General features: G+C 34.6%; 1 protein-coding gene across 2 annotated transcripts; it reads left to right on the forward strand.

Annotated features, from left to right (window-relative positions):
• The first annotated feature begins 1089 nt into the window (after positions 1-1089).
• LOC131641664 (uncharacterized) lies at positions 1090-7246 on the forward strand. Of its 2 annotated transcripts, XR_009295598.1 has the most exons (4): positions 1090-1632; positions 1722-2845; positions 4763-5398; positions 6264-7242. XR_009295598.1 is itself a non-coding variant. In XM_058911964.1 (3 exons), exons 1-3 carry the CDS (start codon positions 1290-1292, stop codon positions 4829-4831), a joined length of 1536 nt encoding a protein of 511 aa, XP_058767947.1. In that variant the 5' UTR covers positions 1090-1289; the 3' UTR covers positions 4832-7246. The 2 variants fall into 2 exon arrangements, 1 of the variants encoding a protein (XP_058767947.1); XM_058911964.1 differs by having other exon boundaries at positions 4763-7246.
• The last annotated feature ends 6599 nt before the right edge of the window (positions 7247-13845 follow it).

Raw genomic sequence — 13845 nt, forward strand, 5'->3', positions numbered from 1 at the left:
CGTTCAACAATGGTCGAGCTGGTGGCCAACCATCCAGAATACAGACATATCTCGTCAAACTGAACCGCCACCCGGTGCTCATCATAGCAGCAGTACCCGATGTCCTCTGGTGGAACAGCTGCTCCATCAGTGACCTGAGATACTACACGCGATCGTTCTCGTCGGACGGATGTGTGTTGTGCGGTCCTCCCATGAATGTCTCTATCCGGGCCGTGGGTCATGATGTCTACATTATGATACAAAAAAGCTCGATTTAGATACTGCGTATTTATAAATAAACATCAAAATAAAAACAGAAAATTGCTCTTTCGTAGATGCATCTACGGAAAGCCCCAACGTTCATCTCTTCCATATATGGATCTACAGAAGCACCTGAAACTTAGAAACGCAACAATGGCGTCTGAGTCAGTCCATCCACTACAAAACCTATTTTTGGTGGCTTGATCATCCGTTTAAAACGTCAAATAAACCCTACATTGTCTCTAAACACTATTGCTAAACCTATTAATTCATTTCTACACCTAAATATCACATTCCAATTCAATTTCAAAACTACTCTAAATTAATTAAAAATTTGAAAAACTTACCGATTAAAGTTGATGTTGATGTTACTAAACCTTGTTTGAAGTTGATGTTGACAAGAAATTTGAAGTAGAACTTGAAAGAGATTTGAAGTTGAACTTAAAAGAGATTTGAAGTTTATAGAGTATGAGGAGAGTTTGTGTTTAAGTTTGAAATGAAGAGAATGAGGGAGGGGAAAGGTGTGGCGTGAATTATAACACCAAACCTTTCCGTAGATCCACTCACGAAAGACTTCTGTAGATGATCTACGGAACAGAACAACGTTAAAACAAAAAAAAAATAGTTCCGGAGATGCATCTACGAAAATACAAGGACAAAATGGACAATTCGGTGGTGCGTAAGAAGACTATGGGGTTGGGAGAGAAGTTTTCTTAATTTAAATATTTTTATATATGAGAAAATTTATTATTAATTTAAATATTTTTTTTTACTTTTTATTTAAATAAATATATTTTCCATGTTAATAAATGTGCGTTAAAAAAAAAAAACTTCGTCCAAGCAATTATTTAAAAAAAAAAAAAAAACACTACGACGCCGAGCTGTCCATCTCGTCTTCTCCATCGCGTTAGGGTTTTCAGAGCGTTGCAGTTTCCCTTCATTTCCAACGAAATCCTCTCACCACCGACCGTCAATTCCTTGAAATTTCAACTTCCCCGTACTCATAATCAACTCTTTCTTCATCGAAACCCGCTTAAAGCTTAAAAAAAATGATAAATTTATTCATATCGGAGCCCAATCAAAACGACAACGCAGAAGACGAATCACTGAAACTGAGAATCAAACTATTGAACGAATTAGAAACCGTTATTTGGCCGGCGATAATCTCAGCAGGTCGCGCAGAAGCTCGAATGTGGCTCTGCAAAACCCTAGCTGGATTCAACTACGTCACGCCTCGCGAACAGCGTGCACTTTTCATCAATTTTCTAAAAGTTCCAAACAAGAACCACAATCTCGCGTCTCAGCTTCTCAATTTGATGATCGATTTATCGCCGCAAAAGCTTGGTTCTGTTTTATCACGTAATTCTCGGTTTCTCGAGAGTTTCTTCAACCGTGAGTGTTTTTTCGTTGATTCTATGCTGTACACTATTGCTTTGTTAGTGAATTTTGATTGTTTATGGTAAATTGGTAATTTTGTGCAGGTAACCCTAAGCGTGTTTTGCAGTGGTTTTCGTTCTCTGGATTGGAGCAAGGGAAAGGATTGAGGGCTTTGTCGAAGTTTGCTTTTAAAAATAGGGATATTTGTTGGGAAGAGTTGGAGTGGAAGGGAAAGCATGGACAGTCACCTGCAATGGTTGCTACAAAGCCTCATTACTTTCTCGATTTGGACGTTCAGAGGACGGTCGAGAATTTTCTAGACAATGTGCCTGAATTTTGGTCGTCTTTTGAGTTTTCCGAGTCGGTGAAAGATGGTGATATTTTTCTTATTGATAGGGGTTTTTTTGTTAGTTATTTTAAGGATTTAATGTATAGAGAGGATTCATGTGATGTGTGGGAAGTTATAGAAGATTTCTTGGAAGAGCAGTCTTTCTCTTGTTTGTGTGAGCATCTTCTCATTAGTTTTGAAGAGAAGGATTTGTGTTACTTTGTGGAGTTGCTTTGTAAGTGTCTTGACCCGAGAGTTGAATTTCGATGTTTGGATGATGTATCTCGGTTATTTGTGGTTATTCTTTTGAAGTGTGGGGTTTCTGGGTCTATGGACTTGATGCTGCTATTAAATGCTGTCATTGCTCAGGGGAGGCAGCTTCTAAGACTTTTGCGAGATGAAGAGGCCAATGAGTCACTGGCAAAAGTCAATGAAATTGTGTCGAAGATATCTGCAATTCCCAGTGATGGTAATAGTTTGACCCTGATTTTTAAGAATAGGTATAAGATGGCAACTGTGGAAGTGGTGAAGTGTCTTGGACTTCAGTCTTGGGTTCTTTACTATAGGTTGTCGCAAGAGTGCCGGACTCCTGAGTCCTGGGAGTCTGTTTTTGTGTATAATCAAATTGGTTTCCGCAACTCCGATAAACATGTACTGATAGATGAAGATGGACTGTTGACAGAAGAAGATTGTTCTAGCTTTGATCTCATTTCTTCTGGTAAAGTTAAGAAAAAGAAGAAACAAAAAGCTAGAAAGAAGAGGAGAAGGACATATGATTGTGATGATGGTAATGATGATGAACTTCTAGATTTTGATTATGGCACCCGGAACTTGGATTATCTTTCAAATACTAAAAGTTGGTTGCTTTCAACTGATAAGTACTCTTCAGCATGGAATAATGTAAGTTCTTTATCTTGGAATAAACTATTAAGCAAATAAAACTCAAGTGGATGGTATGTTATTTGTAGCATTTGCAGTTAGGAATCCTCAACTTTGAACATTAAAATCTGCACTTAATTAGATTTGCCTGTTCCCACAAAATGAGATTTACATTACCACTGACCTGAAAATTAAAACAATTGGATGCACCTTATTTGTCTGTTTCTTTATTTTGTCATCTTGCTTGACCTTGTAATGTGTGTGGACCTATGTTAGTAGTCTTGAGCGGCAGTGCGGCACAATTGACATGTGTATTCCATGATCCTAGTTTTGGGATCGGCTGCTCTACTCTGCAATCTGGGTTGATAACGTAGGTATGGACTGATGTTTTTGACGGTGGATGGAGGAAAGCCAAAAGCAAGCTATTTTAAGCCGCCCTCCTTCACAAATTGGCCGTTGTGGTTGTAAAAAATCTGCCACCGCAATTCTCCATGGCCAATATTTGCCAACAATAGTATACTAAGTATAGACACGGATCTACACGATTACTTTGAAATTGAAAATGTTTGTGCCTGAAATGTGTTTTAATTGCTAAATTGGTTGAATATCTTTGTTGACTTTTAGTCATTTGTGGTAGTACCCATGGAGAGAAAGACCCAAATAGTGAGGTGAGATGTGTTGGCAAGTTATTTAGAGAGTGATAGAAATACATGTTAATATTAACCCTGCCACACAAAGTCATATAAGACATCATTAAATGTGGCTGTTCGCAATGAGTCCAAAATAAAGCCTGTAGAGCGTGTAATCAGATCTTAACCTAGGATTATGCATATAAGAGTGAATGAAAGGACTGTTGATATTTGAAAGAGCAATAAGCCAAAAGCCAACTGCTAGTTTCATCCATCCATGCTATTCCGTGGTTGGTCCATAGTTTAAGAAACTATCTTTCATCTCATTAATGATATTGAGCTGAAAAGCCCTTTTACACATTCATCAGATCTCAGCTTGTTCAAATTTATCAAAGCTATTTTTTCAAGATTCTTAAAAACCATTAAGCGACATAATGCAAATTAATTAATAATAAGCATAATGAGAAGCTCACATAATCACAACTTTCTACAAAACATAGCTTATGTAAGCATAATGAGAAGCTCACATAACTTATAAGCACAATTAGAAGCTCACATAACTTATAAGCACAATGAGTATATGAGGTGTGTGAGATAGAAGAGAGGGTTATGCAGTATCATGTGTGTTAGAACATTAGGACTGGGCAAGGGGTGATTCTTTCTTCCTTTGAGGAGCATTGCTCTGGGATTATAGGGAATTCAATCTCTGTAATAGTTTATCTTTAGTCATTAATAATAATAATACTTTTTTCTTCTCTTAAATTGGGTTCCGTACAATTTGTATAGACCAACCAATTGCTTTTTCTTAGTATACTTTGGATTTTTAATAAGATGAACTTTGAATTTAGTTAGAGATTTTGTTATAGATGTTTGATTATTATTTTTATTTAACTGTTTGTTTAATCGATGATTATTTAAATCTTTTTGTTACCAATGCTCAAATATTTATATTTTGAACTTCAGTCAATTTGTGGCCCTCAGTATAATTTTGTGTTCTAGTTTTTTAATATTTCAATTTTTCCATTTGGAGGCACGCACACCTTGTAAACTTTGAAGCACAAACATCCCGAACACGGCACCGACACAGACACGGCGACATCGGTAATAACTTGAGAAAATAAATAAAATAAACGTAATCACAAATGTCGGTGTTTGGTGTCTGACACGGACACACCTTTTTTCAGAGGTGTCGGTGCTACATAACTTTGCTGTATAAATATATGAAAATTTATAGTTCTTGGTGAAGGTGGAATAAACTGTACTGAAGCTCTTTTATTATTACTGATTTTATAACTGTTTTTTTTTGTAGGCGGACTTACCTGAGCACCTTCACAAACTGTGTTTGTCTAGGTGGATGATATGGCTTTTTGAAAAATGAGTTCGGAAGTCTGCTTCACAGTATCTACCAAAAAGATGTTATGATATCATCATTTCCACACTGTTGGATGACGAGATCAAGCACTCCTTAGTCGGTGTTTTCGACTCAATTCAAATGTATAAAGCAGGTTGTGGCTCTTGAAGCTACTCGTGGCTATTGTTGGTAATGTGGAAAATTTTATGCCTCATTTCATTTTGAAGATTCTGAAATGCCTGTTTAAGTTGTACAGCAAAGTTGATAAACCTTGGGTTCATTGTGAGTATCGCGAAGTGATAAAATCTTTGCTAAACTGCTTCACAGACTGCTACCACCACCTTATGGTTCAAAACATGGGTGTCAATGTGTCACCCTTATGTTCCGAAGTTCCATATTGCAAATTCTCATGGCTTCATACGGGCATTATTCAGAATGCTATGATGAGTGTGTCTAGGCAAGTGACAACACTAAAATTCCATGAGTAGTTTTCAGAGCATATTCATCAAGTTGTAAACTTTACATGTGGCAATCTTTGGCCAATCGGAAGTTATTATTTTCTGATAGGAAACAGGGACGCATGCTCTTGTCATTGTAAGTCTTTCTTTTTTGTGTTTTACTCCTTTTATAAAGCAAGTAATAGAATTAGAAAATTGACTACTGGGATTAATTTCCAAGCGTCTTGCAGTATAAGAAAGAAACTCAACTAATATCTTCTATAACTCGTCGATTAATATTTTGTTGAACTTGTGATGTATACCATACAAGTTTGTTATACAGATAGTGCACAACTTTTTTTGATGATAACAATTACTTAGCTATGTGTTTAGTCACTATTACACATTTCTTTTTGTCCTTACATTTTGAAATACATCTATAACAATCCAGTTTTTATAATAAGTTTATTGTTTTGAATGTAGCTCTGTTAAACTTCTGTCAAGGTTAGAATGTTCAGATTTTGCTTTATATTTGATACTTAATACTTAATAACTTGCACCTCTGCTGTCTTATTTCTAAATGCTTCACCTGTGTCCACACAAAGATGTTCTCTACTTGGGTGATAAATTTGGGGTTGTTTTAGAATTGTTTTGAAACTAGAGAAGTAAAGTTATTTGAAGTTGATGATAAAGGAAACGATTAGGATTTTGAATTATTATCTGTTAAAATTTTGGAGTCATTTTTATAAAATTTTAAATTTTTGGGCCAAATTTAAAATTTGAAAAATAGAGATTAATTTGCAATTTATTGCAAAATTTTAGGGGTCAATTTTAAAATTTTGGAAAAAATAGGACGGGACGGGACAATAAGAATAAGTATTATTTATGAGGTGTTTATTTTATTATTGAAATTTCCATGTTTGTTTAACATTTTCATAAATTATGTTTGAGTACTTTTTATTCTAAAGATATATGACTTCATTTTCTAAATCAGCTCAGGATTTGTGAACATTTTTGTGTAGACTTTGCAGGAATGAAGGAAATTATTTTTGATTCCTTGAGAAATTATGCAATGGTGAAACAGGTTTGGATGAAGCAAGTGAAGGACACTGTTTGTTAATATTTTTAGCAAACATTCACAATTTTTTATTTACTTGTAGGATCAAATTCGAAAATTCTAAAGGACATTTTATTGTAAACGTTTTGAGAAAATGCATACGATAGTGCTGTAAGATTTCCTAATGCAAATAACTAAAGAACATGAGCAAATGCTCTTAAATTAACAAAAGAACAAGAAAAAGTAAATTACAAAAAGCAATAAAAAATGTTTAAATTAAAGAAGAGACGCAAGTTCATATGCGGACTTTTATGCGGACTTTTATCTTCTGATGTGTTTTCATGTGTTTTTGGTTCTCGAACCGCTATAAATCGTTACTGCTATCGAAAACATCTTCAAATTACCTAATCATATATGTCGAAAACTCCACTTGACTATCTACACTTAATATTTATACCCACCTCGTATTTTACATTCATGTAAAAAAGGCTAAGTCGTAGATCTTAAACTAACATACGCATATTGGGAGGCTTTCTTCAACTTGAACTTGCAGAAATGGTTGGAAAACAATATGAAGAGCATGATGATTAGTAAACAATATGAAGCAGAACTTGAGTATCAATGAGGAGCATGATGATTGGCAAGCAATTTGGGTAACATCCTATCACACGATATGGTATTGGAGATGAGATTTTAATGCAGGTGCTATATTTTAATGCAGGTGCACTATAGCATGAGCACAACTTTGCTAAACAATTTCACTACTCAACAAAGAATTACGAGACTTGTAGAATGGTCTCCTCCTGATGATGATTGAATTACAATAGGAGTTAACCTTATGGATGATATTAAATTTTATAATGAGTGTCCTGTATGACATTTATATAGCTGATATCTCTGGGATTTCTTCTATGAGGAGTACTATTATACAATATTTTCTTTCCAGAACTTCGACCCTATTTAATTAAAAAAAATATTTGACTTGTTTATAATTTTTTTTTATTTTCATCTTAGAAGGATGTGAGTCTTACATTCCTATTAAAATATAAAATAACTAATAATAACATTTAACTTTCATGTTATCAAATATATTTTGTTCATATATCAAATATATTAAAAATAAAATTCCTGACATCATGTTAAATGTTTCAAAACATTAACTTTTTAAACATTTAACATTTATAAACTGTTTAAATATTTACATTTAACATTTATAAACTGTTTAAATATTTCTATGGAGAAGAAAACAAAATGTTTATTCGATGTAAATGTTTTACTAAAGCTTAATTTCTCTCCGTTAACTTTTAACATTATGTTAGTCAAAATTAAAAGTTGGTTTAAAAATAGGTTAATAGATGCGATTTTTTTTCTTCAAGCAATACGGATGTGAGAATTTTTAAACTCAATAATTAAGGTAATTATCGACATAAAAGGCGGATAAGTTTATGAAATTATGAAGGTTAATTTTTTAAAATAAAATATTAATTTTGGTCCCTTAAGTTTACTTCGAGGTCCATTTTGGTCCCGTAAGTTTAAAAAGTTTTAAATTGATCATTTAATTGTTCACAAAGGTCCACGTTTATCCTTTTCGTCCGCCGCATTAGTCAAAATCAATGGATTCTAACATGTGGCAGACACGTGTTTTATTTATTTGCCACCTGGAATATAACCTTTGAAGCGTAAAAAAGAAAAGGGGATGGAAATAGAAATGCAAAAGTCATTGTTGTGTATTCAAGCAAACCCTAGTGCAACCTTTGTCAGGTGAACTTGCTGCGAGCGAAGCAGATTCAAGGTAAAAGCGAAGACAACACTGCTTAGTAGAGGTAAGTTATATCTCTACGTTTTTTAAAATATTTGATTTTGGTAGTTAGGGTTCTTTGAAATCCATCTTTCTGAAATCCATCTTTATTCTTCGCTTCTATTTAGGGTATAGTCTGAAATGGATGAATTTTTTAACCTTACAATCCACCACAGTGGTGAATTTGTTGATGAGGATCTTAGTGTGTACGAAAGGGGTGAGGTTTCCAAATTGAGAGTAAAAGTTGATAAGTGAATCTATTTTGAGTTGTTAGGCGCTATAAAGGAACTAGGTTACGAGGCCATAGAGAAGATATATTATAGAGATCCTATTACTGGGATGAATGTGTTAGTTTATGACAAAGGTGCCTTAGAGTTATTAATATCAAACCCATGAGTCTAGGGCCAAGCCATTGATAACCATGGTGGAAGAAATAAGGACATACATGGTGGAGAGATGGGCTACAAATAGGTTGAGGTTTCAAAAATATGCAGATGTTGAAGTGTTACAAAACATTAGAAGGAAAATTGAGAAAACAAGTTTATACACAAACTTGTGGCTTGTTAGCTAAATACCTTTAATCCCAATACTTTGTTTGTCTGTTTTTACTTTGATGACTTTGAATTTTTTGATGACTTTGTATTTTTTTTATGACTTGTTTGACTGTGTTAAGATGTCTGATGGGCATATCTTTGAAGTGAGCCATCTAGAAAACTCATTAGAAAAATTTACAGTCAACTTGAAAGAAAAGATTTGTTCATGCAGAAGATGAGAGCTGACAGGCCTATCTTGTGTTCATTCACTTTTAGCCATGAAGACTAGGAACCATAAGGTTGATGAAACAAGTTCCTACTCAAGCATCCCAACAAGTTCCTACTCAAGCATCCCAACAACAATCACAACAAGCATCCAAGGAAGTGACTCAAAAATCCAAGCAAGTAACTCAAAAATCCAAGCAAGTGACTCAAAAATCTAAGAAGTTACCAGTCAAAAAGGCAACTACACATTTCATACCACCTGGTCCAACAACTAGGTTGAATGCAGCCAAAATTGATGTTGGTCCAACAACAATAAGGACAACACCTACTAAGAGATCCACACCAAATTGAAAATTTTAGTTTTATGTTAGAACTGTTGTTTAGTTATGTTAAGTTGCAAGTTCTTAAGGTCTATTGAACCTATAATATAATGTCTGAATATTGGCGAAAATGTAAGTTTGTTTTGTTTTGTTTAATTAAGTTGCAAGTTCCAAGCTGTAATGTAAGATCTTTTGAACCTATAATGTAATGTCTGAATATTGGTGGTTCACACCACATTATTAATGGATCAAACTTAAGTGCTTTGTTCTATTTGAGTCTATATGTTTGAGTATAAACCAACTGATAAATAATAGTGTAAACCTACTGTGAATTAAAGCAAACATATTCAGTTGAAAACAAACATACACAATACTTTAAGGCAAACACATAATGAAATGGAAACATATTAATTCATAACAAACATTTGAAACTAATACAATTGTTACAATTGTTGCAACATTCTAAATACCAACACATTCTAAAACAAAATGTTACAGCTGACTCAAACTGATACAATTGTTACAACATTTTAAATAAGACCACGACTAAAACAATACAAAACATTCTCTTCCAAATTTTTCCAAATTCATCATCTTCTTCATTTGAATTTGCAAGTCCCTTATCTGTTTCTTCAGTCCATCATTTGTTGACTTTAAAGACTCCACCTCCATTTTTGTTGTATCAAGATTATTTTGAAGCGTCTCCAACCTACTCTTTTAATTTCTCATAAACCGGTATTTCTCATCCACCACGTCATAGAACCATTGAAAATATCCACGTCCAGCTTGTGTGGCATCCTGTGTAATTCACATTGCATCCCAATCAGAACAAACAAAAACGAAGAAGCAATTTAATTTCTTTTTTACCTTATAATAATGACAATTTCAAAATTATTTCTCAAAGTTCGTGACAGCTCAAGGTCTTCGAAGAATAACCATGTCTCCACTGTCACATATGAATTTTCATCGCAAATTGGCATCCAAACGACCACCTTTCTTTACATCGGATTCATATGTACATTGTCTAAAGTTCGTTGATGATGACGACTTCATTTTTCATAAACAATTTCACACTTGAAAGCTCTAAAATTTAAGAACCTTAAAATTTGGGAAAAATAGAACGAAGAAGAAGGTATTGTCATCCACATCACCTGCCACATAGACCAAACTAATGTCCGTTTCACTCAAATTCGACGGAAATGATCATTGTGACCTTTTTAAACAATTAAATGATTAATTTAAAACTTTTTTGAAAAATAGACCTCAAAGTAAACTTGAGAGGAAAAAATATATTTTGGCAATTTTTTAATACGCACGTGTTTTGGCATTTAGTTTTTCAAAAGATGAAATAAACCTCGTAAAATAAACATGGAAATGTACGAGCTCACTTAAATTTACCTTAAATGTGTGGATTCCTCCACGTTAAGACGGTATTGAAAATGAATTTATCAGAAATAAATCGAATTTACAAGTGAATTGGTTAATTTTTAAGATTCAAAAGCATAAACTCGCGTGTTTTGTCATGTCGATATCCTTAACGTGAGAAGCTCTATTATATGGACTCCACAAAGAAATATATTTCTATTTGGTCCACCATTGCTCCACTTTTTATATAAAAGTGACGCATCTATTTGTAAGATATTCGTAGCATGCTAGCATGTTCTCCATTTTCTAGAAACTCAATCCTTAATATTCAATCAAACATCATGAATTTGATTTTGTTCGTTGGAGACTACTGTTTACCACAATATTTTATCCGATTCTTAATGTTGATTGGGCCTGATTTTAGAACTTCAATTAAGCAATAAATATGAAAATTTGAACATGTGCATGACTATTTTGTTTTCTAATCATCTCTTTTATTACTTAAAGGTATTTTAAATTGTCACTTTTTCTTTAGGTCCGTTTGGTGCGCGTGATAAAAGATAAGATAGAACTGTTTGAAAAATAAGAGTAATCCTCTTCGGAGACGGATGAATGAAATTCCCTAACCGTTTTTAGATGAAGGCGGACCAACTATGCAAGAGGGAACCCTATAGGAACCGACTCAGAGTTCTCGGCAGATCTCGGGGACGCTTAATGAATGGCCTTTCCACTCGAAGCTCTTCAATATAAAGATTAAGTTCCAAGTCTCATTTTTCCTCACGTCGTGATGAGCTCGAGGAATCCTTTATTGTGACTCAGGTAGATGAATCCCAGACTTCCAGCTATCCCGGTGTAGGCGTACCCTGACTAAGAAAAATAGTAGAGGTCCCCAATTGTCGGAACTCTTCTTGTGGTATGAATATTGGTAACTCTGGCCAAAGAAAGGGTAGCCTGAGAAGTCGTCATCATTTTCTTCATTGTTTTCTCACGTTGCATCTTATCTGCAGGGAAAACATATAGGTTTTAGAGAAAATCATCAAAGAGTGTGTGGAAAAGGAAAGATCCTACTAGTTTCTCACAAAAAATGTCATTCCCGACCTCTTTTGGACATGCTTCCACCAGTAGACATATCTCTAAAAGCCATATCATATATTTCTTCAATATTGTGTAAGGAGAAGTTACACCCTCGACATAACCTAGAGCCTCGTAGAAAAACACCAACTTCCTTTTTAGGAAAATGTCTTCTTGGGTCAAATCATCCATCTTATAATTGTAAGATCCTCATTTTGCCAAGAAGTGGCTTTGCCGCCAAAACTTAGAGAATATATTCGAGCACTGGTAAGGCAACCCAGGATTTTTTGAGCATATGGTGGAATGTGACTTCTCATTAAGAGGGGTAACCAGAAAAAACCGATGCTTGAAATGCTTCACACCGTCTGATTAAACATCAAATATCTTGATACACTGCCATATAGATATTAAGCATTGGTCCTTGGTTGAAGCAACTGAGCTACACTGAGCTTTGAAAAGGTGGAGAAAAGTGTATGAGTTGGCACACTTCCCTTGTATTCACACTAGTATTGAAAGACTTTAAAGTAAATCCATCTTACTATCAGGGACGGTTTTGGGTACGTACAACCTGGCCCGTTGCATAGGGCCTCTAAAAAACCAGGATTTCAAGTTTTAAGTTATAGGGATTATAAATTATAAACTTTAAATAGTTATGTATATTAACGGTTGATAAGATTGACAAAGCAAATGCTACAACCTAGTATACAAGCAGTTGATGTTCAAATAAATGTTGCGAGTTTGATTCTGATTGTAGGCAATTTGAACTTAACTTTATTTTCTTAACTTTATTAACCAAATATTTACTAGCAAGGACATCACTTACCTAAATCCCAACATGTTTTATCAAGTGTTATTTTCAATAGAAGTGTTTAAGACATAAAAATAAAGTTTGACATGACATTAAGAACAAAAAAACATTTTTTAAGTGTTTCAAAGCTTTTATTAAACGCCAACTTATAAAATTAGATAGAGCCTCCCAATTATTTGAGACGTCCCTGCTCACTGGGTGCAGTTACAAAGGTGCAATTAGCAGGTGATTAAGAACGCCGATCTCAAAATCATTAAAAGAAATATGGAAATCTATTAAGGAGAACAAACACTCATCAAGAGGGATGACACACCCGTCATACTTGCTACACACCCTGTTATCTTCCTCAAGAATAAGCATTCCTTAGTTGGACATATGCCCTACCTCGGCGAAAGCTCAATCCAAACCGTCTTAAGAGGGGAATGTAAAAGCGATGTTCAACGTCTCTTGGTCTACATACATTGAGGAATTATCCCCATTTTGCTTACAAAGCATAGTAGATTGAATGTCCATTATGAAGAATCATGTCAACACAAAAAGGGAAATATAAAGAAACAACACTCTAGTTTTAGAGATGCCAAAAAGCTCACTTCCTAGAAACCATAGCAGATAAGTAAGCAATATCCAGAAAAAGGATGTTACTTTATCTTATAAGAATGGGCTGGTTGCTTATGCGTATCAAATGCCACCGAACGAAGATCATAGATGAGCTTAACCAAGAGATCAGTGCATAAGAGCTCGTGAGAAAAGTGAAGTTGGAAAGACAAAGAAGAAAATATTTTGCAAGTTATGAGAAAAATGGATGAGAAAAAAATGATGCTTCAGGAACATTTTATACGTCTCTCAACCACAGAGGAATGTACGATCCACTACACACTACCAATGATTCAGATTTTATCGAAGTATGCACAAAATACTCAAGTACTCTAAGGAAGATGGATCTTGATTACCAATTAGCTTAGAGACACACGCCAATCGCTCTCCGCAAAACATTGTCTATAACAAGAAAGACATTTAATGCACCTGTTCCCGACAATAGTGACATCCCATCAAGACTTTTCACCTTCCAAGAAGAATTAGATGAGTTGAGGTGTATACGACAAACTTTCGTCCTACAAAGTTGGGATAAGAGCTTAGGAGGCAAATGTTTTAGGCCACTCATGAGGCACAAAATGGACACGACCTAGAAACAAAGAAATGGAAGCGAACACTATCCTCGCCTGAAGTAGACAACTACTCCCACTAAAGCATTGCCAACCGTCCAGAACAATTAGACGACTGTCCACATAACACGTCACACTCCTCACAAACGGTTTTAACCACTCCTGCTATGTAAGAGAAAAATCACATCATTATTAAGTATTTAAATTCATTCTCACTCTCACATCATTTTTATTTTTTAACTGTCTCAGACATTGTATGGCTAA

The sequence above is a fragment of the Vicia villosa genome, linkage group LG1 (assembly GCF_029867415.1).
Source record: "Vicia villosa cultivar HV-30 ecotype Madison, WI linkage group LG1, Vvil1.0, whole genome shotgun sequence".
Classification (NCBI taxonomy): Eukaryota; Viridiplantae; Streptophyta; class Magnoliopsida; order Fabales; family Fabaceae; genus Vicia; species Vicia villosa.

Coding starts and splice junctions, on each gene's coding strand:
- LOC131641664 (XM_058911964.1), top strand. CDS start 1,290: ATGATAAATTTATTCATATCGGAGCCCAATCAAAACGACAACGCAGAA. Junction 1,633..1,721: donor TCTCGAGAGTTTCTTCAACC/GTGAGTGTTTTT, acceptor AATTTTGTGCAG/GTAACCCTAAGCGTGTTTTG. Junction 2,846..4,762: donor ACTCTTCAGCATGGAATAAT/GTAAGTTCTTTA, acceptor TTTTTTTTGTAG/GCGGACTTACCTGAGCACCT.